This window comes from Phoca vitulina, unplaced genomic scaffold, assembly GCF_004348235.1.
Source record: "Phoca vitulina isolate PV1807 unplaced genomic scaffold, GSC_HSeal_1.0 scaffold26, whole genome shotgun sequence".
NCBI classification, from domain to species: Eukaryota; Metazoa; Chordata; class Mammalia; order Carnivora; family Phocidae; genus Phoca; species Phoca vitulina.
Window position 1 is genome coordinate 19,110,173 of NW_022589729.1, and position 27,056 is coordinate 19,137,228.

The 27,056-nt window shown below is 54.4% G+C and overlaps 1 protein-coding gene across 1 annotated transcript in view; it reads right to left on the reverse strand.

The window, feature by feature from the left end:
• Positions 1–27,001, reverse strand: part of TMCC2 (transmembrane and coiled-coil domain family 2) — a 38,517-nt gene extending 11,516 nt beyond the window's left edge. The window contains 3 exon segments of the mRNA XM_032422370.1: positions 14,106–14,348; positions 14,350–14,643; positions 26,366–27,001. Coding sequence (XP_032278261.1) covers positions 14,106–14,348; positions 14,350–14,643; positions 26,366–26,572 — 744 coding nt within the window. The 5' untranslated portion in view covers positions 26,573–27,001.
• Positions 27,002–27,056: the final 55 nt, after the last annotated feature.

Below are 27,056 nucleotides of genomic sequence, written 5' to 3' on the forward strand. Positions count from 1 at the left end.
CACTCTTTCTACCAGTCCCCAAGGGGAAAGGGAGGCAAGGCCAGGACCTGGACAGAAAAAGAACGCTGATGGCCAGCTAACATCCTTCTGCCTAAAAAGGCAGTTTGACCTGCTGGGGAAGCAGAGAGGATGGGGACCTGACATCTCCCACACCAACCTAATATTCCAGCCGGAGCTGGAAACATGATCCCAACCCCTGGTCCTGGAGTCAGGGGCTGCCCCCATCCTCCCAAATCGGCAGGCATAGCCCGTGGGGCCGCGGGCTCTTTCTCTGCCTGGCGGGGGTGGGAGGGCAATTTGCAGTCCCCCAGTGCCAGCTCTGGACACACCACCCCAGCTGAGCCAGGCACCCCTGCGTGGGAAAGGTGCAGGGGAAGGGGGATGGGGACAATCCCCGCCCACCCGGCGGTCCCACTGGTGCCTGGGAGCCTAAGCGGCTTTTCTCCAGAGGGCAGGGAGGCAAATGCTGAGGCACTTAATGGGGTATATGTGGGGGGCCGTATGTACACCCAGGTCTGTTCCCCAGGGTATGGTGGGGTGAAGAACTTTTGCAGCGAGGCCCCAGCCACCACAAGGGGGATTCACGGGGTAGGAGCCCGAGGGCCCTGGCTCTTCCTGCGGTGCCCCTTCCCTCCTGCCATGGGATGGCCTCAGCGGCTTTACAGGGAACCGCATGCTGCAACAAGGGATTTGAGGGTGCGAAGCGCAAACGAGGAAATGCACTCACTCATCCTTTCGGACAGCACATGCGATCTCATGGCAGCTGGGCACTGGGGTGGAGGCTTTCCTCAGCCTCTGCCTGCAGCCGGCAGGTGCCCCCTCCCACCTGGCCCTCAGGGCCACCCTCTTCTCTCTCTCCCCTAGTTTCCCGTCCTTTCTGACAGGCCCACCCACTGGTTCTGGTCAAATCCATACCCTCCCCTCAGTTACCTCATCCCCTGCCCTGCTGACAACAATGTCCTTCTCCACACAAATGTCCTGCACACTCCCCTGCCTCCTCACACTGGTTCCTGGGTTGGCCCGGAGCTACCCTCCTGCCCTGGGGCCTCCTCCGTTTGCCATCCTGCAAATTCTCCAAAAGCTCCAGGCACCAAGCACTTTGCTCCTTCTGGACTCCCCACCGTCCACCTGGGGTCAGTGCTCGTGGGACCTTCATGCCCCTCCCTCCCTGGCAATGTTTCTCTGTAGGCAGAAGTGATCGCAACCAGGCACACCTCCCACTTAATTTCACATCAGCTCCTCGGGCTCCAAGAGGAGTGACACATGGCAACCGGTTTCTAGAGGCATCTGTGCTAGGGTTCAGCCATGCTCCCACACAAGACCCCCTGACCCGACCCCAGGGGCCCTCCCAACACTCCTCAGCCTAAGCCTAGAGGCCTGGTATTCACCCCCTCCTCCCTTCTCCTATCCACAAAGAGTTCTCTCTAAGGGAGAGAGGGGGCCACACCTTGAGAGACCAGAGGGTGAGCACAAGGCGCCTGGCTTTCTCCCAACCCTGCCCAGTGAACTTCCCTCCTCCCACCCCCCAGGGGCCTCACCTGTGTGAGTACTGCTTCCCAAAGCCGTGCTGGGGATGGGGTGCCAGGACCTCTGAGGCTCCAGCTTTCCCCGGGATGGGTCAGGCCCCCGGGGTCACAGTCCCTGGGCAGCACAGGGCTTGCCAAGGGAAGCCGGGGTCTGCGAGCAGGTGTTCCCAAGCTCCCAGGCTCTGCAGCCGCCATCTCCAGCCTGAGGCCCAGCCTGGGGATTAGGGGCGGATTGCTCTGGGAGATTTCCCCTCCCCTGGGCTCATAGGCTGCTCCTTCCCAACTGGGAGGAGACAGGCAGGATCACTGAGCGGGTAGACCCAGCTCTGATGAGGTGCCCCCCCTGCTCTGCCCATCCCCAAGTCCAGCTGTTGCCACAGGGAGGTCAGTGTGCATGAGAACCCCCAGGTGTGACAGGCAGCAACTCCAGCCCCGGTGGGGGCGGGGCCGCACACGGGGACACGTACCTGCACCACTCACCCACCCAGATGGGTACTCTGCTCATCCCCTCCCATCGTGCATGCCTCCACCATCAGAAGCCCTTCTCACAGAGGCACGGTCCCATGGACTCCCCTTTTTCACCACCTAATGGAAGTAGGGCTCCTAGCCAGGCTTCCAGGATGGAGGTCTCGAAAGCCAGAAAGGCTGGAGCCTGGAGGGGACTTCTTGTCAGATCCTAACACAGTGAGCTCAGCCTGGAGCCCCTTACCTCTCTCCCTGCTGCTCTGCTCACTGGCTTATGGCACCATCACTCCCAAGGTACCCTCCCTATCCAAGAAGTCCCTGGGGGAGTCAGATCTCAGCCAGCCTCATCTGCGGGACTCTTCTGCTCTCAGATTTTCTTCCACAAATCCACTCTTCTCGGACACCACTGCAACTACTTCTCTGGCTTCTGCTCCCCATTCCCTGCTCTCCTCCCCGCCCCATCCCCACCCCTCCACCCCCAGCATGGCCCAGGCAAAAACACCCAAGATCAAACACAGATGGCAAACTCACAGCAGGCCCTACCTCCTTGGACTTCATCTTGACACTCCCAGCAGGAAATCCTGAGAGTGGCCAGCAGAGGGGGCCAGAGGGCCACAGTTGAGGAGAGCACGCTGTGAGCAGGCGGACAGGACGGCCTGCAGGGTTCAGGGCCCAGCTGGGTCTCTCAGGGAGGCTTCGGAAGCAGACTCGCCAAAGGCACGGATCCTGCACCTACTTGAGCCAGGCAAGGGACTCAGGGCTTAAATACGGAGGGTCCACACGTGGTAGGGTGGTCCCAAGAAGGTGCAAAGAGATAAGGAAGGCCCAGGGCTATCTCTGGGGCCCAATGCCAGGGCAACCAGCCAAAAACACCAAGAGCAGGAGTCCCCACACCCAGGGCTCGTGAAACCTTACAAACATTAATGGTGGCCGATGACTTGGAGTTTGTGACGACAGGAACCTAGCAAAAGCCCATCACATAGGTCCCAATTTCTGAGGCCAGCTTCAGCCAGGAGCAGTCAGGAAACACTTCCATCAGCTCCCGACATCTGCAAACGATCTCCCTCCTACGGTACTCGATTTTTACTTTATGCTTTGGCATTGTGCACCACTCCTCTTGCATAATGGTTATGTGTAAATAGGCCTTAGGTCTTACTTCCCCGAGGAAGGCACGAATCACATCTTAAATATATCCGCGCCCCTCACGGTGCCTGGCATAGGACTGACCCTCCCTCCATATGCAGAACGAGCAAATGACCTGACTCATCAAGCAGCAACAAACATAGTGCATCTACTACAGCTCTGTCCTGCGTGGCCACACACACAGCTGGGTCTTCTCAAGCGAAGACATCTCTCTCCTTCCAAGACAAATGACAGTCCTATAAAGTAACATCTAAGGCAAAGCGTAACAGGACCAAAATTTTTTAAAGCATATTTTTGCACTCATTCTTAATGCAGTCTAGATAATAACATTGTGGCTACTTCAAAATTGTCGTCAAAAGACTTTACCTTTTTCTAAATCCATAGCAGCTCTTACTGATTTTTTTCCAGTATTTCTCACTGCAAAAGTGTTTTTTTTTTTAAGATTTTATTTTTAATCATCTCTACACCCAACGTGGGGCTCAAACTCACAGCCCTGAGATCAAGAGTCACACGCTCCACCGACCAAGCCAGCCAGATGCCCCTGCAAAAGTGTTCTAACTATTTAAGAAATTTTGGTTGGAAAACATCCACAACCAATCAAAAAACCATAATTTTAAAGGCCTTATTTTTGTATATCATGTGTCAAGTCAAATTCAGCATAATAACTAGAAATGTTTCAAGAAATGTTTGTTGAATAAATGGAACAATTAAAAAAACAAAAAAAACCCACCCATCTCTCCCCTGCCTCCCTCCTTTCTGGGCTCCACCAAGCTAAGATCTGTAAATTTCCCTACAAGCAGAGCATAAGGCTGTGCCAGAAGGCCAGAGCTGGGAGGGGGCTGGGGAAGCTAAGCTCTGGGGCTCTCTCATGAGGTCTCATTCCCTGGGCTGCCCAGGATCGTGAAGGCTCAGAAGCACCAGAAAGAGGTTCCTGCAAAACACATTGCACCACCAAGATGACCCGGAGGAGAGTCACCATACACAGGCATCCGGTGTCTCCCTCATGGGAGGGTTCAGCTCCTCGGCTCCGGGGACAACCCACCCATCCGCACAATAACTGAACAAAGAGGAGGGTGGAGCACAGGGGTGAACCAATAGTCTGCTAAGAGAAAATGAACAAACAGGAATCAGGGGGAGGTCTGCCAGGCAAGCCAGAGGGAGAGAGATCCCTTTTCCTCTAGAGTCTGTTCTTGTCTTTACACGTATGAAATGTCCCCAGACCTATCAAGGACACAGAACTCCCTGCCCTGGGGGTGGGGAGCAGGGAGCCTGAGGCGTCGTGAGGTGGTAGGAGAGGTGATGCGAGCCCTGGATTTGGGTCTGAGTTCCATACTTGCTCTGGGACCTCGGTCAAGTCTGCACAGGCCCTGAGGCTCAGGGTCCCCAAGTGCAATGGGAGGCATGTGTGAAGAGCAGGGGGGCCTGGGAAGCCCTGGCTGAAGGAGACTGCATCACAGGAAGACTCGCCAAGGCTGGGCTCCGTGAGGGATGGCTAAGCCTTTCGGTGGCACAGCACAGGGCCTGGAGCCCGAGACCTGCCCTAAATCCTCCCCCTGCCGCTCGCTAGCTTCTTCACCAGTCCAGGAGAAGGCGGCAGGACCCACACAGCAACAGCCTGGGAGAAGAGGCCTTCAGGAATGAGACCGGGGGCATCAGGAGGCGGGAGGAGAGGGTGAATGAGCCCAGCGCTGGAGGCTCTCCGTAGCTAAGCCTCAGTTTTCCTGGCAGCAAAATGGTACATATGATCATGAACTCCCCGGGCTGCAGTGAAGATCAAACGGGAACATGCCTGACATGTAGGTTTTACTGAACAAGATGACCAGCGCTGAGGCTCCCTCGCCCCATGGGCATGTCCTCACACATGCGCACACTCACCACAGTCGCTCCACGCGGTACTGAGAGACGGGGCCTGGGACAGAAAGAGCCAGAAAAGCAGCTGCCATCTGAAGCCAAGTGGAGAGGGGCAAGCAGATGTGGAAGGGCTGCAGTGGGGCACTCAAGCACTGGGCTTGGAAAGGACCACGAGCCCCAGAGCAACCTCCTTCTGCAAACAGAAGGTGCTGCTGGGTGAATGCCACTGCATGCACTTGCTGGTAAAGTCCTGGCCGGCCCGATAGCCCTCTGGCTGGCCGAGACGCAGCCCCACGTCAGCCAAGGCAGGGCAGTCCCTGTTCCTCCCGCGCACGGGCCTGGGCAGCTGGGCTGGGGCAGGTGTCTCTGGCAGCACACCCTCCACTTTCCCAGCTAGCCTGAGTCCGGGGTGACAGATGGGTTGGCGCCGTCCTGGGAGGGGACACTGGACGGGAGCCCGGCTCCTGCACTGGACCAGCAGGGCCCTGGCCTCTCCACTGCTGTGCTCCCCTCAGTTTAGACTCTCCTCAGAATTCTCAAGCCAGGCCCCTTCTTTCTCTAACACTCTAAGTATCACATTTTTCTGGTCTCTTCCTCTGCCCTTGTTATGGTTCTTCAGCCCCCTCCCCTTTTATCTTCCTACTTACTCTTCTTTCTCTTAGGGGAAAAAAAAAAGCACAAACCACATATTCTGAAGGATGGGAAACCTGAGAAGCCATCGGCTTTAGGAGCTAAAGACAGCTAAATTTAGGAGCTCAGAATAGAAGGTGAGGCCTTCAAACTCTCAGGCTCCAGGTGCACTGTGAAAATCTCCCCGTTAGGATCCCTCCGTGGGAGGGGGCTGCTTCTCTACCACCCACCTCTTAGAAATGCGGCTCGGCGAGGGGCGAGGGGTCAGCATGCCGAGTCCCTCCCCTAACACTCACTTGTCGACCCTCCCAGAAGGTGCATTTTCTTAGAAACTCACGTTACCGTAAAGAGCCCTGCTTTTCCCCTGGGGAAAGGCGGGAGGGGAGGAAGGTTCACAGTCTTCAGGATGAAGTACCGCAACCAAGGTGGGCATGTTTTCTAGGAGCGGGTGGAGAGGCTTGGCCCCCAGGCAGCAAAGGCCAGAGCGGAGAAGGCTCGGGGGCGACGAGCATGCACACACCAGGCCCCCTTTCGGCTGCTTCCAGGGAGGGAGGAGGCCACCTCTGCCCCCTGCTGCACCTTTGCCCGGCTGATGCTGAGGACCCTCCGCAGGCACAGTCGTGAAGCAGGCGCTGGGCAGTGGCGAGAACCACTGACCCTGGTCACTCGTAGGAAAATCAAAATTGGTGTCAGGTGGGTAGAAAAAGCCACTCCATCTCCTGGGCGGTGGGGACACTGGGGACAGGTCCAGGAGAAAGTGACCCAGAGAAGACATAGCATCTCCTTTTTGGACAGTTTTTAGGAAAGCAGAGCACTCCCCCCTCCACCCCCACTCTGTTTGCCAAGAAGAATTCAGAATGATTCCTTTCTAAAAGCACAGGACTGAAATGCAGAACTCTTGGGGCATCCTGCTGACTCCAGGGCTCCTCACTTCCCATGAGCTGCCCTGATTAAATGAGAAATGGATGTGACAGCCCTCTGCAAGGTGTGACATGTTGCTCTGCTGTGTGCTGAAGCCAGCCGGGCTCAGAGGGATGTGAGCGGCGAGTCCTAGGCGCCTGCCACCGTGCCCCTGCACCCCTGAGAAGTCGGGACCCAGGCACGGGGCCCAGATCATATGTGGGCCTGAAGCTGCCTGCTCCGGCAGTGAAGAAACCTTATATAATGAAGTTAAGATTACAGAGCACTTGTCTTTCCAGCCACCCGAAGGAGGTCACGGTATCGCTTTGGATCTGACTGAGCTATTGCTGAGCATGCTCAATTATTCACTAGCCCTGGGTACTGGCCCAGCTCTGGGGTCCCAGGAGTGGGCTATCTGGAGAGATGGAAAAGGATGCTGTGAGAACTCCCCAAATCCAGACTGGGGTGAAGGTCCAAGAGGACAAAAGAAGCAGAAGCATGAGAGTCAGCCTCTGGAGGATGTGGGGGGTAGGGGGCAAGAACAGTCAGACATCCCAGCGCCTGGCAGAGAGAGAGAGAGAGAGAGAGAGAGGGGAAGGTTGGACAAGGCTACTGTTTCCAGAAACGTCACTCATTGCCTCCAGCCCCCACACTGTAGGGCAGGGGAGCCCTTGGTTCCTGAAGCCTAGCAGGAAGGCAGTCGGGTGTGTGTATTCACCCCTGCTTCTGTTTCAGAGCCCTCTGCCCTGTGGGGTATAAACAGAGAAAGCCCAGACTGTCCATGAGAAGAAAGAAGAGGCAGAAGAGGGGATCAGGTTAACGATACTGTATTTCCATTGCCTCATCTGGCACCAGAGGGGACCAGGGTCATGTTTCGCATCTCAGGGATGTGGTGGCTCCAGGGAGGAATGTGCATGGTGCTGGGGAGACCTGTTGCCAGCTCCCATGACCCATGCCCACATCACCAGCGCTGGCTCCTCACCGTCTGGAACCGGATGACAGAGAGCTCCCATAGCTGCTGACTGTTACTGGCTCTGGCGTGGGGCTCACACCCTAGAGCACGACTTCCACTGGGGTGCACCTGAGGGGGCTGAGGATCCCAAGGGAAGAGGCTGGGGACCCGTGTCTGGGCTGGAGACCACTCAGTCCCCAGGGGCTGCAGAGAGCCACAAGGTCTCCCACAAGTTTTTCACCTGAGCTAAGACACAAGAGGGTTGTAAATGCAAGACAATGGGTCTTATTAGGTAACTTGGACATGATCTAACTTTACCACCCACCCCCGGAATTCTGTACGTCCAGAAGCCAGGGCTAATCTGGAGAACAGTGGGAACTTTCCATCTAGAAAGAAAGTCATGGGTGTCAGTGGGGAAAAGATGAACAAAGGCTAATTCTAGAAGCCAGGTGCCTCCTGGGACAACTAACTGAGCCCACGATCGTATTCGAAAAGAGAAGGCTGCAGCTCATGATCTCTGGGGTCAGAGCTTTAGGTCAGGGGCAGAGTCCTCACCTTTTAGCCCCTCTCCTGCTTGGACAGGACCCCTACAAGGCAAGGGGCTTCACCCGAACACGAGGAACTCAGACTAAAAGCAGAACCCCTTGATTTGCCAGGTACCACAGGATAGACTGCTGTGCGAGGCCCGAAGGACCCTGGCAAACAGTCTTTGAATCACTGAGACAGGAAACAAAGGTTCATGGCAAATGACAGAGCTATCCCGCCTTGGCCTGGCAAGGAGCTGACAGCATGGGCACAGCCTCAGGAGTCTCTCCGGAGGCCACTGGGCTGGCTGCCTCTGGTTCTCCCTCCACCTGAGGAGTATTTCCATGCAGAGAAGAGAAGGGAAGAGGGCACGGGATGGGTGGCAGTGGGGAACAGAGAAGGTGGCTGTCTCTCCAGCAATTGGGTGTGAGCTCTGGCTGGCACAGACCCGAGTGTGTACAGGAATGACTGAGTGGGCAGAGTGCCACATGGCTCTGAAGGTGGATGTATTTGTATGGACAGGCCAGTTAACCCTAGAGCAGGGGCCCTTTGGCCTCCCATGTTATCTGGCCTACAAGCTCCGACATACGAGGAGAACCCACAGAAGAACGGTCTGGCCTCCCCCAGCTGCTGAGGGGCCATGGTTTGAAAACCTCTCTCAGCAGAGCAGCCCCACCCACCTCTGCCCCAGCAGTCTCTCAGACGTAAATAAACTAGGACTCCTTTGCACCTGCCAACATCAGTCTTCTTGGCAAGTACCTAGGGCTAAGGGTGGCCTCTCACTTGCCATCCCTAGGTGTAAACAGGGGTGCTTATTTATGCCAGGGCAGAGAAGAAATCTTGTTGTCGAATAAGTCTGGTGGAAGAGTCTGCTCTGTGTCCAGAGTCTGCTCTGGTTTGGGTGATGAGCTGAACATCACTGGTTTCCCCACCTGGAGCCTGGAGATAAGACCTCCCCAAGGCCACAGAAAGTATCCAGTCATGACATGATTCCTCCAGCCTCTGCACCTCACTGTGTGCACCTGTGTGCACCTGGCTCTCCCCCACCCTGCCTGTCCTGGTTCAGCAGGGACAGCAGGCCGGCCTGTCAGCAAAAGTCCTGCCACACGGAGCACCTCCATACTGGTCTCCTAAGGCTATCCAGACACCCTCTGTGAGCTCCAGGCTCCCACCGCATACCCCTCCTTGTCCTCAGAGCGCACCCACCATACCACACAGAAGGGGAAGGTCAGGCGCCAGCCTGGCAGAGCTGGCCATAAACCCAGCGTTCCTGCACAATCCCTCTCCCGAGACCCTCCAGCTGGGTGCCCCTTGCAGAAGCCCAGAAGAGGTGTGGGACGTGGGGCGACAGCTGGGGCAAAGTTTTGACTAAAGCCAAGAGGGAAGCAATGACCAAGCCAGATGTGGAAGAAATGAGGAAAGGGGGATATAAGCCTCTGACCCCGGCAGGGGCTGATCCGCTCCCTGAAAGGCTGGGAGCAGGAAATGAAGATGGGACAGGAAAAGTTACTAGGTTTCTCTGAGAGTACACATTTTCTAGGAACTGCTGCTCAGCAAAAAGAGACAAAGAGGGAGGGAGGGAAGGAGAGAGAGAATGAACTCATCTGCCGGGGAACCAGGCAGCCCAACTCCATGGCCCCTGCACCCAGTGGTTCCTGCTGCAGCCCCGGGACCCAGGATTCCCAGAGGTTAAGGCCACACTACACACAGATGGAGAACCCAGATGTCACCAGCATTCTCGATGCACCTGCCAGTGTCCCAGTGCCCCAACAAATGGTGACAATTTTTTTCCGCTTTCTAGCTATCGGGCAGAGGGAGAAGCTACATTGCTCAGTGCTCTGCAAATGGTAGAAAGCAAGATGGGGGGCAGAGATGGGCATCTGTTTTTGCTTTTAAGGGGAAATCATTTAAGGCACAATGTCAAAAACAGCTCATGGATCTGGAGGGAAAAATGACAGCCCAATGATGTCACCAAGGCTGAGCTGCTTCCCAGGACTGTGACCCCCTGTCTTGTCCTCCTGCTGCACCCCTGCTGTCCTTGGGGCGCCAGGCCCCCTGTTCTCTTTGGGTGGGGGCTAGGCGAGCCTCTCCATGACAGTTGAGGAGCTAGAGCTCCTTCCAGGCTGTTCCAGTAACTCAACCCCCGCCAGGGCCGCTCTGGTCCGAAAGCCAGCTGGTGAATTCCAAACAATGGCAAGGGGTGTGGGTAGTGGGGGAGGCTTATGAATTAAAAATAGATGCTCGTAATCACCAGGGAGCTTGCAGAGAGCATGTGGGGAGCTGTGTTTACTAGAGAGAAGAATACCTTCTATTCATGCCCAGAGACCGGGGAGGAACCACCAGAGCATCTCACACTGATCAATGGTCTCTGGGTCTGGGGGAGTCAGCTGACACGGCAGGCTTTCCTGGAGGCTAGAAGACCCCTTTCCTCCTCAGGAGCCCCCCAGGGCCTCGCCTATCCCTGGTGGGACAGTTACAGGGCAGGAAAGCTGTGTAACTGAGCGGGGGGGATGGCAACCAAGCCACAGTGTCACCCTCTTGAGCCTAGGCAGACCCGCGCCCTGTGGACACTGCATAAAAGGGTCCCTAGCGCTTGTAGTGACTTCACGTCTGTTTGGTCCGGCGAACACCCTAGAATGTGGGATCCCCTCTCCTCTCTGCCAGGAAGTGGCCGGGTGTCCTCAGGAAGCAGTGTCCTGATTCCTCTAGGCCTTGTCTCTTCAGCTGCAAAACGGAGATAAGGCCCACTCTGGCAGCTTCATGGGGATGTTATTAACCAGGCAATAAAACGGCACAGTTTGGGAAAGCTGAAAGTTCTAAATACGGATAGAAAACAATCACAGGAACTACCCTTTCCCCTGTGACCACCCTGAACCCAGGGAACCGTCCTTCCCAGCAGGTCGCCCAAGAGTGTGCAGCCCTGGTCTTCCCCCAGCAGCAAGAGGAGAACCCCGGCCATGTCGGAGGCAGTGTGAAGATCAAGCACCAGCCATAGGCAAAAGCCTGGGGAGAAGCTCCCCAGCAGATGCGCCTGCCCCCAAGCCCCAAGCCCCCTGCACGCCCAGTCAGCAAACGTCAACAAGCCTTCACCAGCTCCGAACCACCGCCCGCCGCCCACCCACTCCGTCTGCTCAGGCAGCCGGAGAATACAAGGTTCCCATTCCCCCTCCTCAGAAAGCAGCTGTGGTCCCAGGGACCCTCGCTTGACAGGATCGTTCTAATTTGATTTTTAAAGTGTTTTCACTGACTCAGCACGGAGAGGTGGGCCGGGCTACGGTTGCACGCAGAGTGCTTGCTCACTACAAGCTGATGACTCGGTTCATTCTGCTGGGCCCCTCCAGGTCCCCACTCCACAAGGCCTTTCAGCTAACAGAGGCAGATGTCACTCTTGGAACACACCCTCCACAGCTGAAACGACGCTTGCAAATGGTCCAGTGCCATCGTTTTAAATCTGTCTCTACACTGACAATTCCCAAATGTATGCCTCCAGCCTGGATCTCTCCCCAAGACTCCACACTCACGTATCTGACTGCTTCTTTGGCATTTCCATGTGGATGTTGAATAGTCATCTCAAACATAACCCGTCCAAAACCTCGCTCTGATTTCTGCCCCCCATGGCCCCTGCCAGATATCTGTTCCATCTGCCTGTTTCCCCAACTCAATTATAAGGCAATTTCTTCTTTCCAGCTGCCAGGCCAAAAACCTGTGTGCTTCCTTCCTGTCATGCTCCACATCCATCAGAGATGGGGGTACCTCGAGCTCGGAAGCAAATCCAGGATCCAGCCCCTCCTCCCCACCTCCACCACTCCCACCCTGCCGCAAGCCACCACCACCTCATGCCCAGGGGATTTCAATAGCTTCCTAGCTAGACTCCAGGTTCGAACCCTGGCTCACAGCCTGTTCTCCACACAACAGCCACAGCAATTTTCTTCTTTTCTTTTTTTTTTTTTAAAGATTATATGTATTTATTTGACAGAGAGAGAGCGCACACACAGGGGGAGCGGCAGAGGGAGAGGGAGAAGCAGACTCCCCGCTGAGCAGGGAGCCCGATGCGGGGCTCGATCCCAGCACCCTGGGATCATGACCTGAGCTGAAGGCAGACATTTAACCAACTGAGCCACCCAGGCGCCCCTACAGCAATCTTCTTAAAAGGTGTCCCATATCTGTACAAAAACCTTCTAATGACTTCCCATCTCACTTGGGAAAAAAGTCAGAAGTCCTTTGCCTTGCTGGCAAGGCCCTCTGTGATCCACAACTCTCCCCCTGCATCTTTAAAAAAACAACAAAACCCAAAGTGCCTCAATCCAGTATTTGCCATCCTTTCTCCCAGATGAGCAACAGATGCTGTCCCCAATGCCACCATCTCCTCGATCCACTGAAACAGGTTTCTTGCTGGTTACCAATGACCCCCACTGCTTGCGACTGCCTGTGTACATTTCCGAACCCCGAGGTGACATGTCACTCCTGTTACATTTCGCTCTGTTGAGTACTTCCCTCCTCCTGCAAACTCTTTCCTCCTTTTGCTTCGGCATCACCTCTCTCCAGGACGTCTCCTACATGTCTGGCTGCTCTGTCCCTTATATGTCGGATCTGTCCTTGGCCTCCTGCTCACTCGACGCATGCCATGAGTTCCAGCTCAGTGCTGACTCCCAAAGTGCTAGCCCAAGCCCAGACCTCTCCCTCAGGAACCCAACTGCCAGTTGGTGCTCTTTAACTGGATGGCTCCCGAAGGTCCCTGCTCCCACTCCCATGTCTCCTTAACGAGAGGATGCCCCATGCCTCAAGCTGGTGAGCTAGAACCCTGGAATCATCCTCTACTCTTTCCCTTCCTTCGTCTTCCTCTACACTTTCTCACTGGTCTATTGATTCCAACTTCCAAATGCCTTCCGAATTTGTCTCCTTTCCATCCTCCCTGCAGCCTAGTCTCCTCTGGTAGCTCCAAAAACAGTTTCCTTGACTCCACTCCTGCCTCCACTCCACTCCCAGTCTATCTTTCCAGTCCTACACGGAGACCCAGAGGGACCGCCTCCCCCCAGCTGGCTGCCCAACACCCATGGATAGTTTCACACTGCCCTTGTGATCCGGGCTCTGCCTCCCTGTCAGCCCCCGGCAGAGCTGGATGCTGCGACCACAGTGAAGCCCAGAGCCCCCTGCACCAGCTAGCTGGTTTCTGTGCATGCTACACCCTCCCCTCCCCTCTCCCCTCCCTCCCCTCCCCCCTCCCTCCCCCTCGTTCTTCCCTGGCTAAATTATACTCCTTCAAGGTTCAACTCAATGGCTTCCTCCAGAAGGTCTTTGCCAACTCCCCTCCCTTCCCCTGCCCCCCAAACCCCCCATAGCCTCTATCACAACCTTATCACCCTATTCTGCCCATCCACCCACCTTCCTCCCCCCTGCTCAGTAAGCTGCATGAACACAGCACCTTCATCTTGTTCACTGTTACAGCCCATAACAAGTGTTCAGTAAGTACTCGTCATGTGAACAAAGGAATGAAGACAGAAATTCAGGAAGTGCCAAACTAGATGTTCTCCTTACCAAACAACCCTTCACGGATTCCTCTCCTATCTTCTTTGGTTGGTAATAATAACAACAACGATACTGTGCCAGGCTCCATGCCAAGTATTTATACAAATATGAACCCATTCGATCCTAAAACAACTCTACTGTTATTATCCTCATCTTTAGTTGGTGAAACTGAGGTACACAGAGGTTAAGTGACTGGTGCACCAGCATGTGGCGGGGCCAGGGTTGGTGCTAGTCTGGGCTCTTAACCAACTGCACAAAGGGCTTCTGGATAGCACGTTTAAGGTAAACGAGCTGAAATTCACATCAGCCAGAGCAAACTGTAATTTTGAAAAGCCCTGAAACAAACAGAAATGAGCCATTTGGGGATCATCTCTTGCTTTGGGTCAGTCCCACCTCTGACTCCTGGAACAGGGCAGAGAGGTCTCAGGGCAGCAGCGTCTCAGTACCCGCCAGGCAGGGCCCCCAGCTCAGTCCCCCTCCACCCCCCCTGGGGGTGGGGTCCGGAGGCCCCTCCGCCACTGCCGCCGCCGGCTCTGGCCTCTGAGGACCTCCCCGCCCCACCGAGGCCCCCTCGCGCCCCGCCTCACCTTGTCGCCGCCGCCCTCGGCCTCCTCGGCCAGGAGGTACACGTTGGCCCCGTCGGCCAGCAGCAGGGCCGTGTCGGTGGTGGAGGAGGAGCGGGGGCGGCACTGGTGCTGGTGCAGGATGGCGGCCAGGCTGCTGTCCTGGGGGGCCTTGCGCAGCAGGTGGGGGCTGCCGCGCTGGGGCTCCAGGGAGCTGCTCTTGGTGCGCCGGCTGCCGCCCCCGCCGCCGCCGCCGCCGGCCCCCCCCGCCGCCGTGCAGGCTGGCGCCCCGCTTGATCGACGGCCGGGAGCGGATCTGCTGCAGCACGCGGTTGAAGGCGGTGGGCCGCACGGGCAGGTCGTGCAGGGACATGGCGTAGGAGACGCGGTGCATCTCCGGGGAGCGCTCCTTCTCGTCCGGGGAGTCATGGTCGGACATGCCCTGCTGCTGCTGGGAATCCTGAGACGGCTGATGCTCCCTCTCCCGTGACCGGCGCCGGCTGTGGAACAGGTGCTTCAGGCCGTGGCCAAACATGGAGCCCTCTGAGAGCTGCTGGATTTTCTTAAGGGAGAGAGATGAAGAAGCTAGTGAGTAGAATGCTCTGGAATGCCCAGTTGGTGAGGACAGAGCTGGGGTGGGGGTGGGGGAGGGGGGGGGGGTCTGTTTTTTTTTTTTTTTTTTAAGATTTTATTTATGTATTTGACACAGAGGGAGACACGCGGAAAGAGAGAACACAAGCAGGGGGAGTGGGAGAGGGAGAAGCAGGCTTCCCGCTGAGCGGGGAGCCCAATGCGGGCTCCATCCCAGGACCCTGGGACCACAACCCCAGCCGAAGGCAGACCCCTAACGACTGAGCCACCCAGGTGCCCCTATGGGGGGAGTGTCTGTTCTTGGGAGACGAGTGGAACCACTACAACTGTCTGAATCTGGAAGATCCCTGCAAATGGCCTGTCATGCCAAGGAAGGTGGTAAACTCTGACCCACTTCTCTTTTAGTCCCAAAGAGATGTACCCCCCACGACCCCCCATAGGACATTCCCAACCAATACATGGTTCAGGGTTACTGGGCATGATATCCTGTGGCTAGCCTGGGGCTCGGTGGCACACACCAGTAGCACTTGGCTCCCAGCATTGTATCCCTTTGGATGGATTCCCCACCCCCACCCTACCCTCCAGTCCCTCCTTCCTTCTAAGTTAGGTTCTCCTTCAAGCTGCACTGGCTCTTTCAGACCACCAGGCAGCCATTTCCAGAGATGCCTCATTGCAACATTCTCTGAGAAAATCGGGGGCATACTGTTGCAGTACACTGCTAAGTGCCTACTGCATATCTATTCCCCTTTCTTACCAACCAAACTGCCTGGCCTTCATGCACCTTGCTGAAAATCCTTCCTTCATCACACTCCCTTGCAGCTAGGAGTAGCCACATGACAGCTTTAGCCAATGAAAAGCAAGGTGAGAGTTTCTAGCAACACTTGCTTTCCTGATAAAGATCCTCGCCCTTCCTACTTCTTTCTGTCTGGAATGTAGACGTAATGTCTGGACCTGCAGCAGCCATCTTGCAAACACAAGATGACTGGCATGATGATGAAGGGCTGCACGCACACACGAGAGCCACAAGACACAGGCTTGGGAATGTGATGGCCCCATGGTGCCACCAACGCAGTTGTGAATGCCTATCTTGGGATTCTGGCTGCATGAAATAAATAAACCTATTTTTGTCTACAGAACTCCAGTACGACTTTCTGTTACTTGTAGCCAATCTGATTCCTTTTTTTAAAAAAATTCAATTATTTTCAAGCAATCTCTACACCCAACGTGGGGCTCGAACTCACAACCCTGAGATCAAGAGCCACAGGCTCTGCAGACTGAGTCTCATTTCTGATATAGTTAGCAATAAAATAACCTTTACTGGAACTTCCAGGTTGGTGAACACATCCCCATGCCGGGAGGGTGGTGCACCCTCATTCCATCAGAATAGAAGCTCCTGCCCTCAGGACCCTTCCACACTTCGTCCCAGGTACCTCTCCATCTGGCTAGTCATCTGTATCCTTTATAATACCTTTTATAATAAACTGGTAAACATAAAAAATAAATAATAAACTTTACTTCTGTGGGCATGCCTTGTAGCACAGTCAGTAATGTGACCACTTCTTTAGAATGTGGTTTCTAGATTGGAACAAACCACTTAGGCCACGGAGCCCAGCGCTGCCCTGGCCCCAGCCTTCCCCCGCAGCTCTGCTGCTCCCACAGGCAGAACGGCTCAGGCCAGGGCGAGACAGCGTGCGGTCTAATTCCAGACAGCATCTGTCAGGGGGCTGACTGATTTGGCCAGGCCGAGGCCCAGACAGAGAGCTTCGGAGCCAAAGTGGGGACTGGGATGTGCAGGAGCAGGTGAGAACCCACACTCGGTAACTCCTAAGAGGGAAACTCAGAACCCGGCCGTTTGGGGCTCAGGGAGCCACAGCAGGTCTTTGTGAGGAACAACCCATAATCTCATGAGACAAACTCATTTTTGAAAAACAGTTCAAGAGGCACCTGGGTGGCTCAGTTGATTGAGCATCTGCCTCCGGCTCGGGTCATGATCCCGGGGTCCTGGGATGGAGTCCCGCATTGGGGTCCCTGCTCAGCGGGGAGTCTGCTTCTCCCTCTCCCTCGGCCACTCCCCCTGCTTGTGCTCTCTCTCTCTCTCTCAAATACATAAATTTTAAAAATCTTTAAAAAAACAAAAGTATGGGGCACCTGGGTGGCTCAGTCATTACTTCGGCTCGGGTCATGATCCCGGGGTCCTGGGATCGAGCCCCACGTCGGGCTCTCTGCTCGGCTGGGAGCCTGCTTCTCCCTCTCCCTCTGCCACGCCCCCCTACTCGTGCTCTCTCTGCTCTCTTTCAAATAAGTAAATAAAATCTTAAAAAAAAAAAGTTAAAGGAGTTACATGGACTGAATTTTCTTTTTTTTCTAGAAACAAGCTCACAGAGCAGAAAACCTTAGACCGGGCACCTGGGTGGCTCCGTGGGTTAAGCGTCTGCCTTCGGCTCAGGTCATGATCTCGGAGTCCTGGGATCGAGCCCCGCATCAGGCTCCCTGCTCAGCAGGAAGCCTGCTTCTCCCTCTCTCCTTCCCCCCCCCCCCCCCCCTCAAGATCTTTTTCTTTCTCCCTCTCCCAAAAAATAAAAAAAAAACTTAAAAAAAAAAAAAAAAAAGAAAACCTTAGACCGTGCAGAAAGCAAGAAAAAACGCTGCGTTTAGATCTGAAGGAGATGACCCAGCTCCTTCTGCATCTTTACCCCTCTGGGTTGTTTGTGGGGCAGCCGTGCCGACATCTGGGTGTCAGTAACTATACTACCATGGATTTGTGTAGAAGTTTAGGATTTCCATTTTTGGCCTCATTTGAGTCTCCCCACCACCATCCTCAAAGTAGGCAGGGCCCTTCCTTCACCCATTTACAGACCAGATATGTCACCTCAGTGCAACTCACCATGGACTCACGGTTTACGGTTTTCAAGGTGTTTTTCCTTCTCACGTTATCTTACTTGATTTTCCCAGACACTGATAAAAGCAACAGTAGAAACACTTCTACATTTCGATGAGGAGATGAAGGCTACCACCGTTCCTCCTCGAGAATTTAATTCCGGAGTAGCCCTGGCGCCGTCAGGTTGCGCCGCGCCAGGCTCCCCCGTGGGAGGAACCATCCCCGCAGGGCCAGCCTGAGGCAGGGCCAGGAGGCCCACCTGCACCTGCTCCGGGCAGAGCCAACCTGTGCAGGGCAGACGAACTGGGGAGCGCACTCTGCCATCAACCTGGAAATGACCAGATCCTGTGGCCTCCAGACCAGGGACGGCCAGGACACGCCTTCCTCCTCAGGCCCAAGCTGATGCCAGCCCTCCCCCCAGGCATCACGGATGGGGCCAGCTGGCTCTGGCATTGGCCCAGCTGCTCCTGCCAAACCGTCACATTCCATATTACACATCGTTCTTCTAGTATTCCATTCCAGGTCTCTTTGTCCGCTCCCGACCACTTCTGACCTAGCTTCTCCAACTCCGAGGCCCATCTTCTAGATCTGCTCGGTTCCCCTCAAAAGACTTCACCAGAGTTCCCCAGAGCTCAGAGCCATTTCTTCCCCCCCCCCCCCCCCCCGCCCCGGGCCCCGGGCAACAGGCAGAGGTGCGGTGGCCAGCAGCCACCGTCTGTCCTGTTGCCTCGAATCCTAAAATCCTTGGTCAGTTTATTTTAAAACCATACAGCATTTTTCAAAGCGCTTTCCAATTTACGCGGTCATTCTAACCTGATGCTAGAGCCTCATCTCAGGAGGGAGAGCGGGACTAGTATCAGCGTCTCCGTTTTGCAGATAAAAAAACTGAGGTGCAGCACAGTGCAGTGGCTCATCCCAGTTACACAGACAAGCCTCCGACCTCCGGTCTAATTTACCTTCACTGGCTCACACACTGGTTCCAAGACTAAAGCAGACGCAGTATTTACAGACATCCCAGAACAGTCTCACAGGCAGGTTTAAGACAAACCCAAAACACCTGGGCCAGGGGGAGATGGGCCCTGCCAACTGTTGTGGTTGATGTGCCCATGCTACATTGTAGGATGCGGGTGAGGGCTTTAACCAACTGAACCTTCAGTTCACACCTTCCCCATCTGTTCTGCAGGTGAAGGAAAGCCACGGATGGCGGCTGGATGACCACAGGACCTTTGCCCCAGCAGCACTGGGGAGCCTGCTAAAGTCTGCAGTGGGCAGGAGGGGAAAGAACAAAAAAGAAGTAAAAAAATAATGGGGTGGGGGTGTTGCTCCAAATGAAGGGGTTCCCCTCACAAAGTGCAAGGCCAGAAAGCTGGGGGACACAGGAGCTGTGCTGCTTCTGCAGGTAGGTGTCAGTTGAGGAGTTTTGACATAACATGGTAAGTAAGTGTTCAAAAAAAAAAACAAACACCACCACCAACTCAGCCCGTACACATAACCAGCCACAAGTTTTGGAAATGAGGAAAACCATGGTGACTAGCTTCAGGGGACTTGGCCACCAACGCAGCAGAAAGCGCCGCCTGCTCTGACTAACAGGTTCCAGCTACTAAATGTCACTTGCTTTTCCACACTGACTTTTGCTTTTCCCCAGCTGCCAGAAACCATTTTGGTGGCCAAACGAAGCCATGTATTAGAAGAGAGCTGAGATGTTTCAGAGTTAGGGGTGAGACATAAACAGAGCTCTCCTGATGTATCAGAATGTGGGAAAACTGTCCCGGAGCTGCCCGGAAGCTAGGACTTAGCCAGAAAGGACGGCTTCCTGGGGCAGGTGCCGAAGCCCGGGGAGGGGAAGGCCAGGGCATTTGCTGTCCCCTCCCCCGGGCAGAGAAGGACCCCCTGTCCTTGGGGTGCCATCATCCTCTCAGGAAGAAAGGGTGAATTGGATGATTTCTGAAAGATCCTTCCTGAGAAGGCTGTGGTCTCTAAACAGTTAGGCTTCATCCGTTTTCCTCCCTGGGTGTGGGTCCCCCAAAGGGGAAGTGTGCTCCAAAATCTGCCAACGCAGCTGCATGAGGCCAGAAGTGAAATGCTTTGGGGTACAGCGTCTTTGGCACCATCTGGTTAAAAATAGCCAAAAGCGGCTTCTGATTCCTACAGGTCCCTGTGTTCTTAACTCCCGGAAAAGCTGCGAGGCTCTTAACAAGTCATGCTAACCTATAGCTAATTACCCCAACCTGACAGCTCACCACACGTCCCTTCCTCCCACCTGGGTTCAGAACTCCCTCTGCCCCACCACAGCGTCGGCTGTGAGGGTTCAGTGGGGTGACTGGGTCACCATGAGCCTTAGCAAGCCTAGGTCGCCAACGTTCCTCTATTTATAGGGTCTCTATGGAAACAGGGCCAGCATTAGAGAGCTAATCGCTGTCAAAACCCACAGAGTCCTACTCTCGGGATACAAAGTGGATTGCGGAAGTCTCCAGTTGTCCTTAAGAAGCTTTGGGTGGGGAGCCTGGGGCTGGAGTGGGAGAGGAACCCTGACCCGAGGTCTGGCACCCACGAGGATGATGATGGAGAGGGTGAAGAGCTGCCAGTGCTCAGGCCTGTCTGGGGTTTCTGTTAGAAACACAGTGATGAAAGATTTTTCCAATCATTTTTTCTTCCCCAGTATCACAGCGGACACTTAAAAAAACAGATTGCAACCCAGGGGCAAAAAGGACTTCCTCATTCTCAATTTTATTTTAATTCCTCCCTCCTTTATCACTTAGAGAATTCTGCCTGGTGCCAGTGCAAGTCTGGGAAGGTGGCCACATCCCCTGGGTCTCTAGGCAGAACTGACTCAACATATACCAGCACAGAAGATTTAAAAAGTTACCTGTGTACCTCCTGTGGTCCTCCCCACCCTTCCCTGCCTGCCCCCTCCATGAAGCCATCCCCGACCAGGTCTCACGGCCCTGCTCTGAGCTCCAGAGAGCTCATTATCTGCACCACTCACCTTGCAACTAATCATGTGCCTTGTGACGTGTTTCCTAGTGCTCTCTCAAACTGTTACCCAACTTTTCACCGGCTTATGGACAGAATCCTCAATGAGAATATGAGTGAACGGAGAGCAGGAGTTAAGTTACATCATCTATATCTTCGTGTCCCTAATATTACCCGGCGATTGCACACACAGCTTGGGTCAGGGCTCATGGGCTCACAAGCCAGCTTTGTTTTCCAGGGTGGACATGACTCAGTTAACTGGGCTGGAATAAGGAAGCCTTTAGCCACTTGATTTGTAAAGTCAAATACTGCTTTTCTCACACAACCACAAAACATACCTGCCATCCTTCAACCGCTTTGTTCTAACTTCTTAACATGGAGAGAGGTTTAAGTGTTTGGCTGATAAAGGTGGACACTGTCCAGTCCTGGCCTCCTCCTAAGAACGCACCCTCCTGGTCTGTGAGGATTTCAAAGGGAGAGGCCATTTCTTAGAGGAGAGATGAAAACAGAGAGGAATTTTTGAGTTGGCTTCCAAAACTACCACTAAGACGCCACCTGAGCTTTTTTTTCCCCAGCTCCTGATACTCACACTTTTTTTTTTATTAATTTATACCCAAAATTCAGGTCTTATCTGATGTTTCAATTCCTTTTTGAGGGAGAGGGAGACAGTGCTGTTCATGGGATTGGCTGCTAGGGATGGTTAGATACACAAAAAGAAGCACATTCTGTAAATACTGAGCCTGCAAGACAGTTCCCACTAGAACCACGAGGGCAGCTGCGAATTCATCTAGAACCCGAGATGTGGCAGGGGAACAGACAGCTGCCTTTGCCACATGCTTTCCCATCGGTCACCAATTCCTCCGGAGCCCACAAACAGGGCCGCTCCGAAAATTACCAAAGGCAAGAGGGGGTGGGAGTGGAGCAGCCTTGGGCCTCAGGATCCCCTGCCCTCCACACATTAGGTGCAGGTGGGGTAAATACCAGGCAACCTCAACATTCCTGCTGCCCCTCAGCTATCCCTGACTATTTACAGGGCTGGGACAACAACCGCGTTCTAGTCAAGAAGGACCCTGGACCCACAAAGCCCCCAGCACTTGCTATCCCACTGCCCCCATTTAGAAGGCCCCTCTCTTATTTGGCCATTAACATCCTATTCTCTCTCTAATATCTTGCTCTAGGGGCGCCTGGGTGGCTCAGTCTTAATTTCAGCTCAGGTCATGATCTCAGGGTTGTGGGATCGAGCCCCACGTCAAGCTCCCTGCTCAGCACAGAGTCTGCTTGTCCCTCTCCCTCTGCTCCTCCATCCACACATGCTCTCTCTCTCTCTCAAATAAATAAATAAATAAAATCTTTTAAAAAATATCTTGCTCTCAGCCCATCTCTTCTGATCAACTCCATCGAATGTTGCTCAAAGCACCCTTAAACCTATGTGTCCTCTGATGGATGATTTTCTCGCAAGTATTTTGTCCTGTTTGAGCGGGAGCTTACCTGGAAGGCCAACATACCACCTGTTGCCAAAGAACGAATTTCCCCTTCCCCTGATCCGCGGTCTACAGCAATCCTACTTCCCTGAGGAAATCTATTCTAGCCTCTCGTCAAGCCTGAACATATCACCTCTAAAGCAGAACTAGGAGAAGGCCACAGAGGGTCCACTCTACCACCAGAACCCTCCACTAGAGTCCCAGAGCACACACACTCCTTCATCCCACCCACATTCCCATGAAGTAGCTTGTCTTCTCCTCCACTGAAGAAGTGGAGACACTGAAACCCATCAATTTGATCAAGAGCCATGGTCTTAAAAACATACACACACACACACACAAACACAAAAACAAATAAGGGGTGCCTGCCTGCCTCAGTCGGTAAAGCACGCGACTCTTAATTTTGGGGTGGTGAGTTCAAGCCCCACGTTGGGTGTAGAGCCTACTTAAAAAAAAAAGTCAAACAGAAAAAGAAGCAGGGCTTTTGGGAATGTCAATGTTCTCTTTCTTGACTTGGGTGGTAGGTAGATGGGGTGTCTGTTTTGCTGTTGTAAACTATACATGTTTTCAGACACTTTTCCATACATGTCCTATTTCACAGCTTAGAACAGTGCCTTTCCCACTGAAGTTGTTCAGTATCTGTTGACTCCTGACCCCTTCCCCAGGGACTCTCTACAGGAGTGCTGAAGGAACATGGGCCATTTGCGAGGGGCTCACGTGCCCGTGCTCGCCAGGAAAGGTGGTCTCCCACAGTCTCTGGCTGGGACTTCCCCCCAGCTATTTGGCTTCTCCTTGCCTTTTCTCATCTTCACTGTGATCAGGCAGGAAGGCCAGGGCATGGTGTGAATGAGAGAACATAAGCTGGAACCCACATGAGTCTTGAGTCAAAAGCAGTTCGAACCAGGACTGTAGTAATGGACCTCAGGGCACCCCCTTTTCTCTTCTGGGAAAAATATGAATAGTGCCCAGAAATCCCTGGGGAAATTGCTCACAGGGGCTTTTCTGAGGGGAAAAGAACATCAGGGGAAGGCCTCTGGCCAGCATACCCAGAGTCTTCCTTTCAGGAAGGGCTCGATTCTTCTGGCTGCAGAAGGGGTGGGAGAGGTGCTGAGGCTGGTGATTTCCTCCTTGCCTTGAGGCTTCTAGAACTCAGGGACAGAACCAGCTGACTCTTATGCTTAGCCACTCATCCCAGGCCTCAGCAACAGCTACCACATGCTGTATTGTTAACAGGAATGCGTGCTCCGTGTCCCTCTCTGTAGCTTCCCCCGAGCTCCTCCCTACTCCCATTCTCACTGGAGCTGGGTTTTCTTGCTAGAGTATTCCAGTGTACTTTGGGTCTGCCAACTCTCTCCATTACCAGCTATCCTGGTCTGTCCTCCCAACTAGCAGGGAATGTGGTAGCAGCACATGATGAGGACAAATGAATCAAGACATGAACCGAGGTGGTTAAATAGGACTTCCAGGCCACAGGGGGCTGGGCAATGGGACTCTGGACTGGGGGTTCCTGTTGCAGGAGGTATCACATCAAGTGTGTGGAGGAGGGAAGAAGGCCCCCAAGTACCCGCATGAGCCTCCTGTGAGGCAATGTCCCTTTTCAGGTGATTTCTCAGTAACAATTATACAATTGCTCCTTTAAGATTGCTGTGTAACTATTTTTCCTTCTTTTCACTGGCCCTCCCACCCCATAATCCCGGATCCCAGACCCAGAAATTTACAGGGCAGAGTAATACACTCCACAACACTGAAGGACCGTGGAGAGAGGCCAAAGGAGCCCCTGAAACCTGTGGCAACCACTAGTTGGGGCATTCAGATCTCTCTGGCAAAGACTAAAATCCCCCTGCCCCAATTGCCACTGGAGGTAGTTCAGACAAAGCTTCTTATTTTTTTGCCCCTTTCTCAAGAAGATTTCCTCCAATGCACTTCATCTACCACAATGCCTGGAGTTGTCACAAGAAAACAGAAGCGGGACCAAGGGACCCAAAGTCCCTATCTCCCAAGTTTAAAATGAAAACAAAACCAGACCTGCTGATCTTCCTAGGCCAAACACAGGTGTCGGGGTGGGGGGGGGGGGGTTACAAAAAAATGAAACTTGCCCCTTTCCGGTACCACCAGCAAATCTAAAACAAGCCTGCTTCTACCCAGTGCTAGAGCCAGGCATGGAATTTTTCCATCATTGGAAAACCATGCCACCGTTGGTAAACAACTTTTCCAGCCCTGTAAACCAAGTTTGGACACACTTCAATATTCCTCTTCCTTTTTCCCAGAAAAAGGCTCAGAAAAGTTGAGTGATTTGCCTGCAATCACCCAGCAAATCAAATTCCAATGGCCCCCAAGTTCCTATCTGGTTTCCAAAGTCCCCACCTTGTAAACATGTTTTGATAAAGCAGACAGAGATAAACAGGAAAAGGCCCTGCTTGTCTCCCCATGCTCCCACTGAGCAGAGAGCAGCTATGTTTTTTCCTCCCTGTTGCCAGCCTGGGTCCACATGGCTGTGATCTACCTCAGGGATATGTGTTGAGGGGGGCGGTGAGGCTCCTGTTCTCACATCGAATCTCAATTCTGCTTCAGGGAAGTTCAGCAGTTAATATCAGGTGCGGAGCTGCTGCTGAGTCTGCCCTAACCACAGTGAGGATGTCGCCAAAAAAAAAAAGGATGAAGAAGAGAGAGAGATGATATAGGAGGGTGGAGATGAACGAGCTTCTTAAGGCAGCATTATCTACAGAGACAAAGACACCACAACCCCCACACCAGCAGCAGCCCACCTTCGCTCGTGTAGGCAACCGAGGGGAATGAATAGAGCTGGCAGTCTCCACTGCTGCCCCGAGCTGGAGAGTGGGGGAGTGCCCAAGGCAGCTTCTCATCAACTCAGGGCAAGGGTCCCATCTGGCCATGCAATCGGGGTTTGCTGGCCAGACTCATCTCGGATGGGCCCGGAATGAGGCTCAAGTGTGCAGCAGAAGGCTCCCCTCCTTCCCACATCCACCTTAAGGGCACCCATGGCCGTTCATCATCTCACTGACAATAGGAACCGCACCTCTTGACCACACAGGGTGGGCTCAGAGGTGACAGCTGGGACAGGCACCAAGGACTCCTTGGGCCTGACTAAAAGCACAAGCCTCCCGTGCAGGGCCTCTCCAGTGGAGCTCAGCTTTAGACATAAGGCTTGCCCCCAACCTCCGAAAAGGGCAGCCGCAGCCCCAGAGGTCACACTCACGTAAATACCACAGTTTTTCTGAAGTACACACACAGAGCCAGCTGTGTCCCTTCCTACCCCTCCCCAAGGCACACAGACAGGTAACACACACAGGTAAGAGCACACTCACCTGCGCTCTGACTTCCTGACTCTGAGCCGCTCAGGCCAAACGAGGAATGTCATTGGCTTATTCTGGTAAGCTCCTTAGTGGTTGCTGCCATAGGATACAGGCTTTATTTAACATAATGGAGTCCTTTGGCTCCCCTAGCCCAGACCTTGCACCCCCTCTGGAGAATATCTCCCTGGAGGCATCAATCTCCAAGGCATCTAAGTTCCTTCCTCGGGCTGACATCTTGCTCAGCCCCGTGGTGAGCCGGCTTGCAAATCCTGAGCCTGCAGTCCCCGGGGCAGCTCCAGCAAAGGTGCATTACGTTTTAATTAATATAGAGACATATTCAACACAGCTCGATAATTGTCTCGGCAACCGCAGGCCGGAAAATAAAGGACTCCCAGCTGCATGTGACCGGCTCTTTCGGATTCTGGTTCTAACTGCCGGCTCAGCATGTGTGCCCCAAACCAGCCCAAGCACCGCTTGGCCACCTGTCAGTTCTCCACCCTGGGGGTTGGTTCAGCAGGCAGGCAGGGATCTCCAAGCACTAGCTTAACCTCTGGCTCCACCTAACGGCAAGAACTCCACACTCCCCTTTCACAGATGGGCAAACTGAGCTTCATCCAGGAAGATCCCACAAGGAGGAAATTAATTCAGCAAAGGAAATGAATGGTCCTCTGCTTGGCCTCCCACGCGGCAATTTTCTTCCCCTGCCATCTTACAGGAGGGAAAGTGATGTCAACTTTTTAGTTAGCATCTTGGATTTCTCCAGCCCTTTGTCTGCGAACAGCACTTCACACACATTATTCAAACAATCTCGTGTGGGTGAGTCACTAGAACGGTCTGCTGAATAATGAGGAACACAGAGGCCTGAAACGGAGCTGAAAGACGGAGGCACAAACGCTACCTGACGTCCAGCCCAGGGTTCTGGCCGAACATCCTCTCTGACCTTTGCCTGGCTTCCCCATCACTTTCATCCCGTGAAAGCACTTTTCTGCGTGGGGCGAGGAAAGCTAAGTCGCCGGCTGGGCTTGCCAGGGGATGGTCTGCGCTCACCTTTAAATCAGGAGGCTTGCTTCGGGGCCCCGGGTTGGGCGCCGCGGCAGCGCCCGCATCTGAAGTTGGCCCGCCTGCCGAGTTAGCACCCGTGGCCTCCCCAGGCCGGAGGTCCGCGCCCGCCAGGTGGCCAGCGGCATCTTCCAGCCCAGCTCCATCCTCCTCGCCCTGCTGTTGCTGCAGCTCGTCCGATTTGCACCTCTTCATGGTGTATGTGGGTCGGCAAGGGGAATCTGTCCTTCCAGCGCGCCGTCTTGGGAGAGACCGCACCCCCTCTTACACTCAGAAAACGAGGCCCGGGGTCTAAATTAGTAAGGAGGAGGGGGGAGTCGGCGGGTCACAATTTCTTGAATTAAAAAATAAATCTTTTTAAAGGAGGGTGAGGGAGGGGCGAGGACACGGAGCGTCGGTTACAGCCTGGAATAGTTCATTCCGACCTGGGGAGCGGAGGCAGGTCACAGTCGAGGCTGGGCAGCAGGAGTCCTTGGGCAGTCACTGGAGCGGGAGGAGGAAGACAGCCCCCGGCCCCCCAAACTTTCTGCTCCAGGGCGCGGGCAGGGCGGAGGGGAGCTGGGCGGCACGGCGCATCCCTCCCGGCGGGCCGGACTGCTGGGCGAGGCAGGGCACCGGGCAGCCGGCCGGGCAGGTGTTCGGCGGCCGCCCTCGGCGCGGGCTGCGGCCCGCCCCCCCC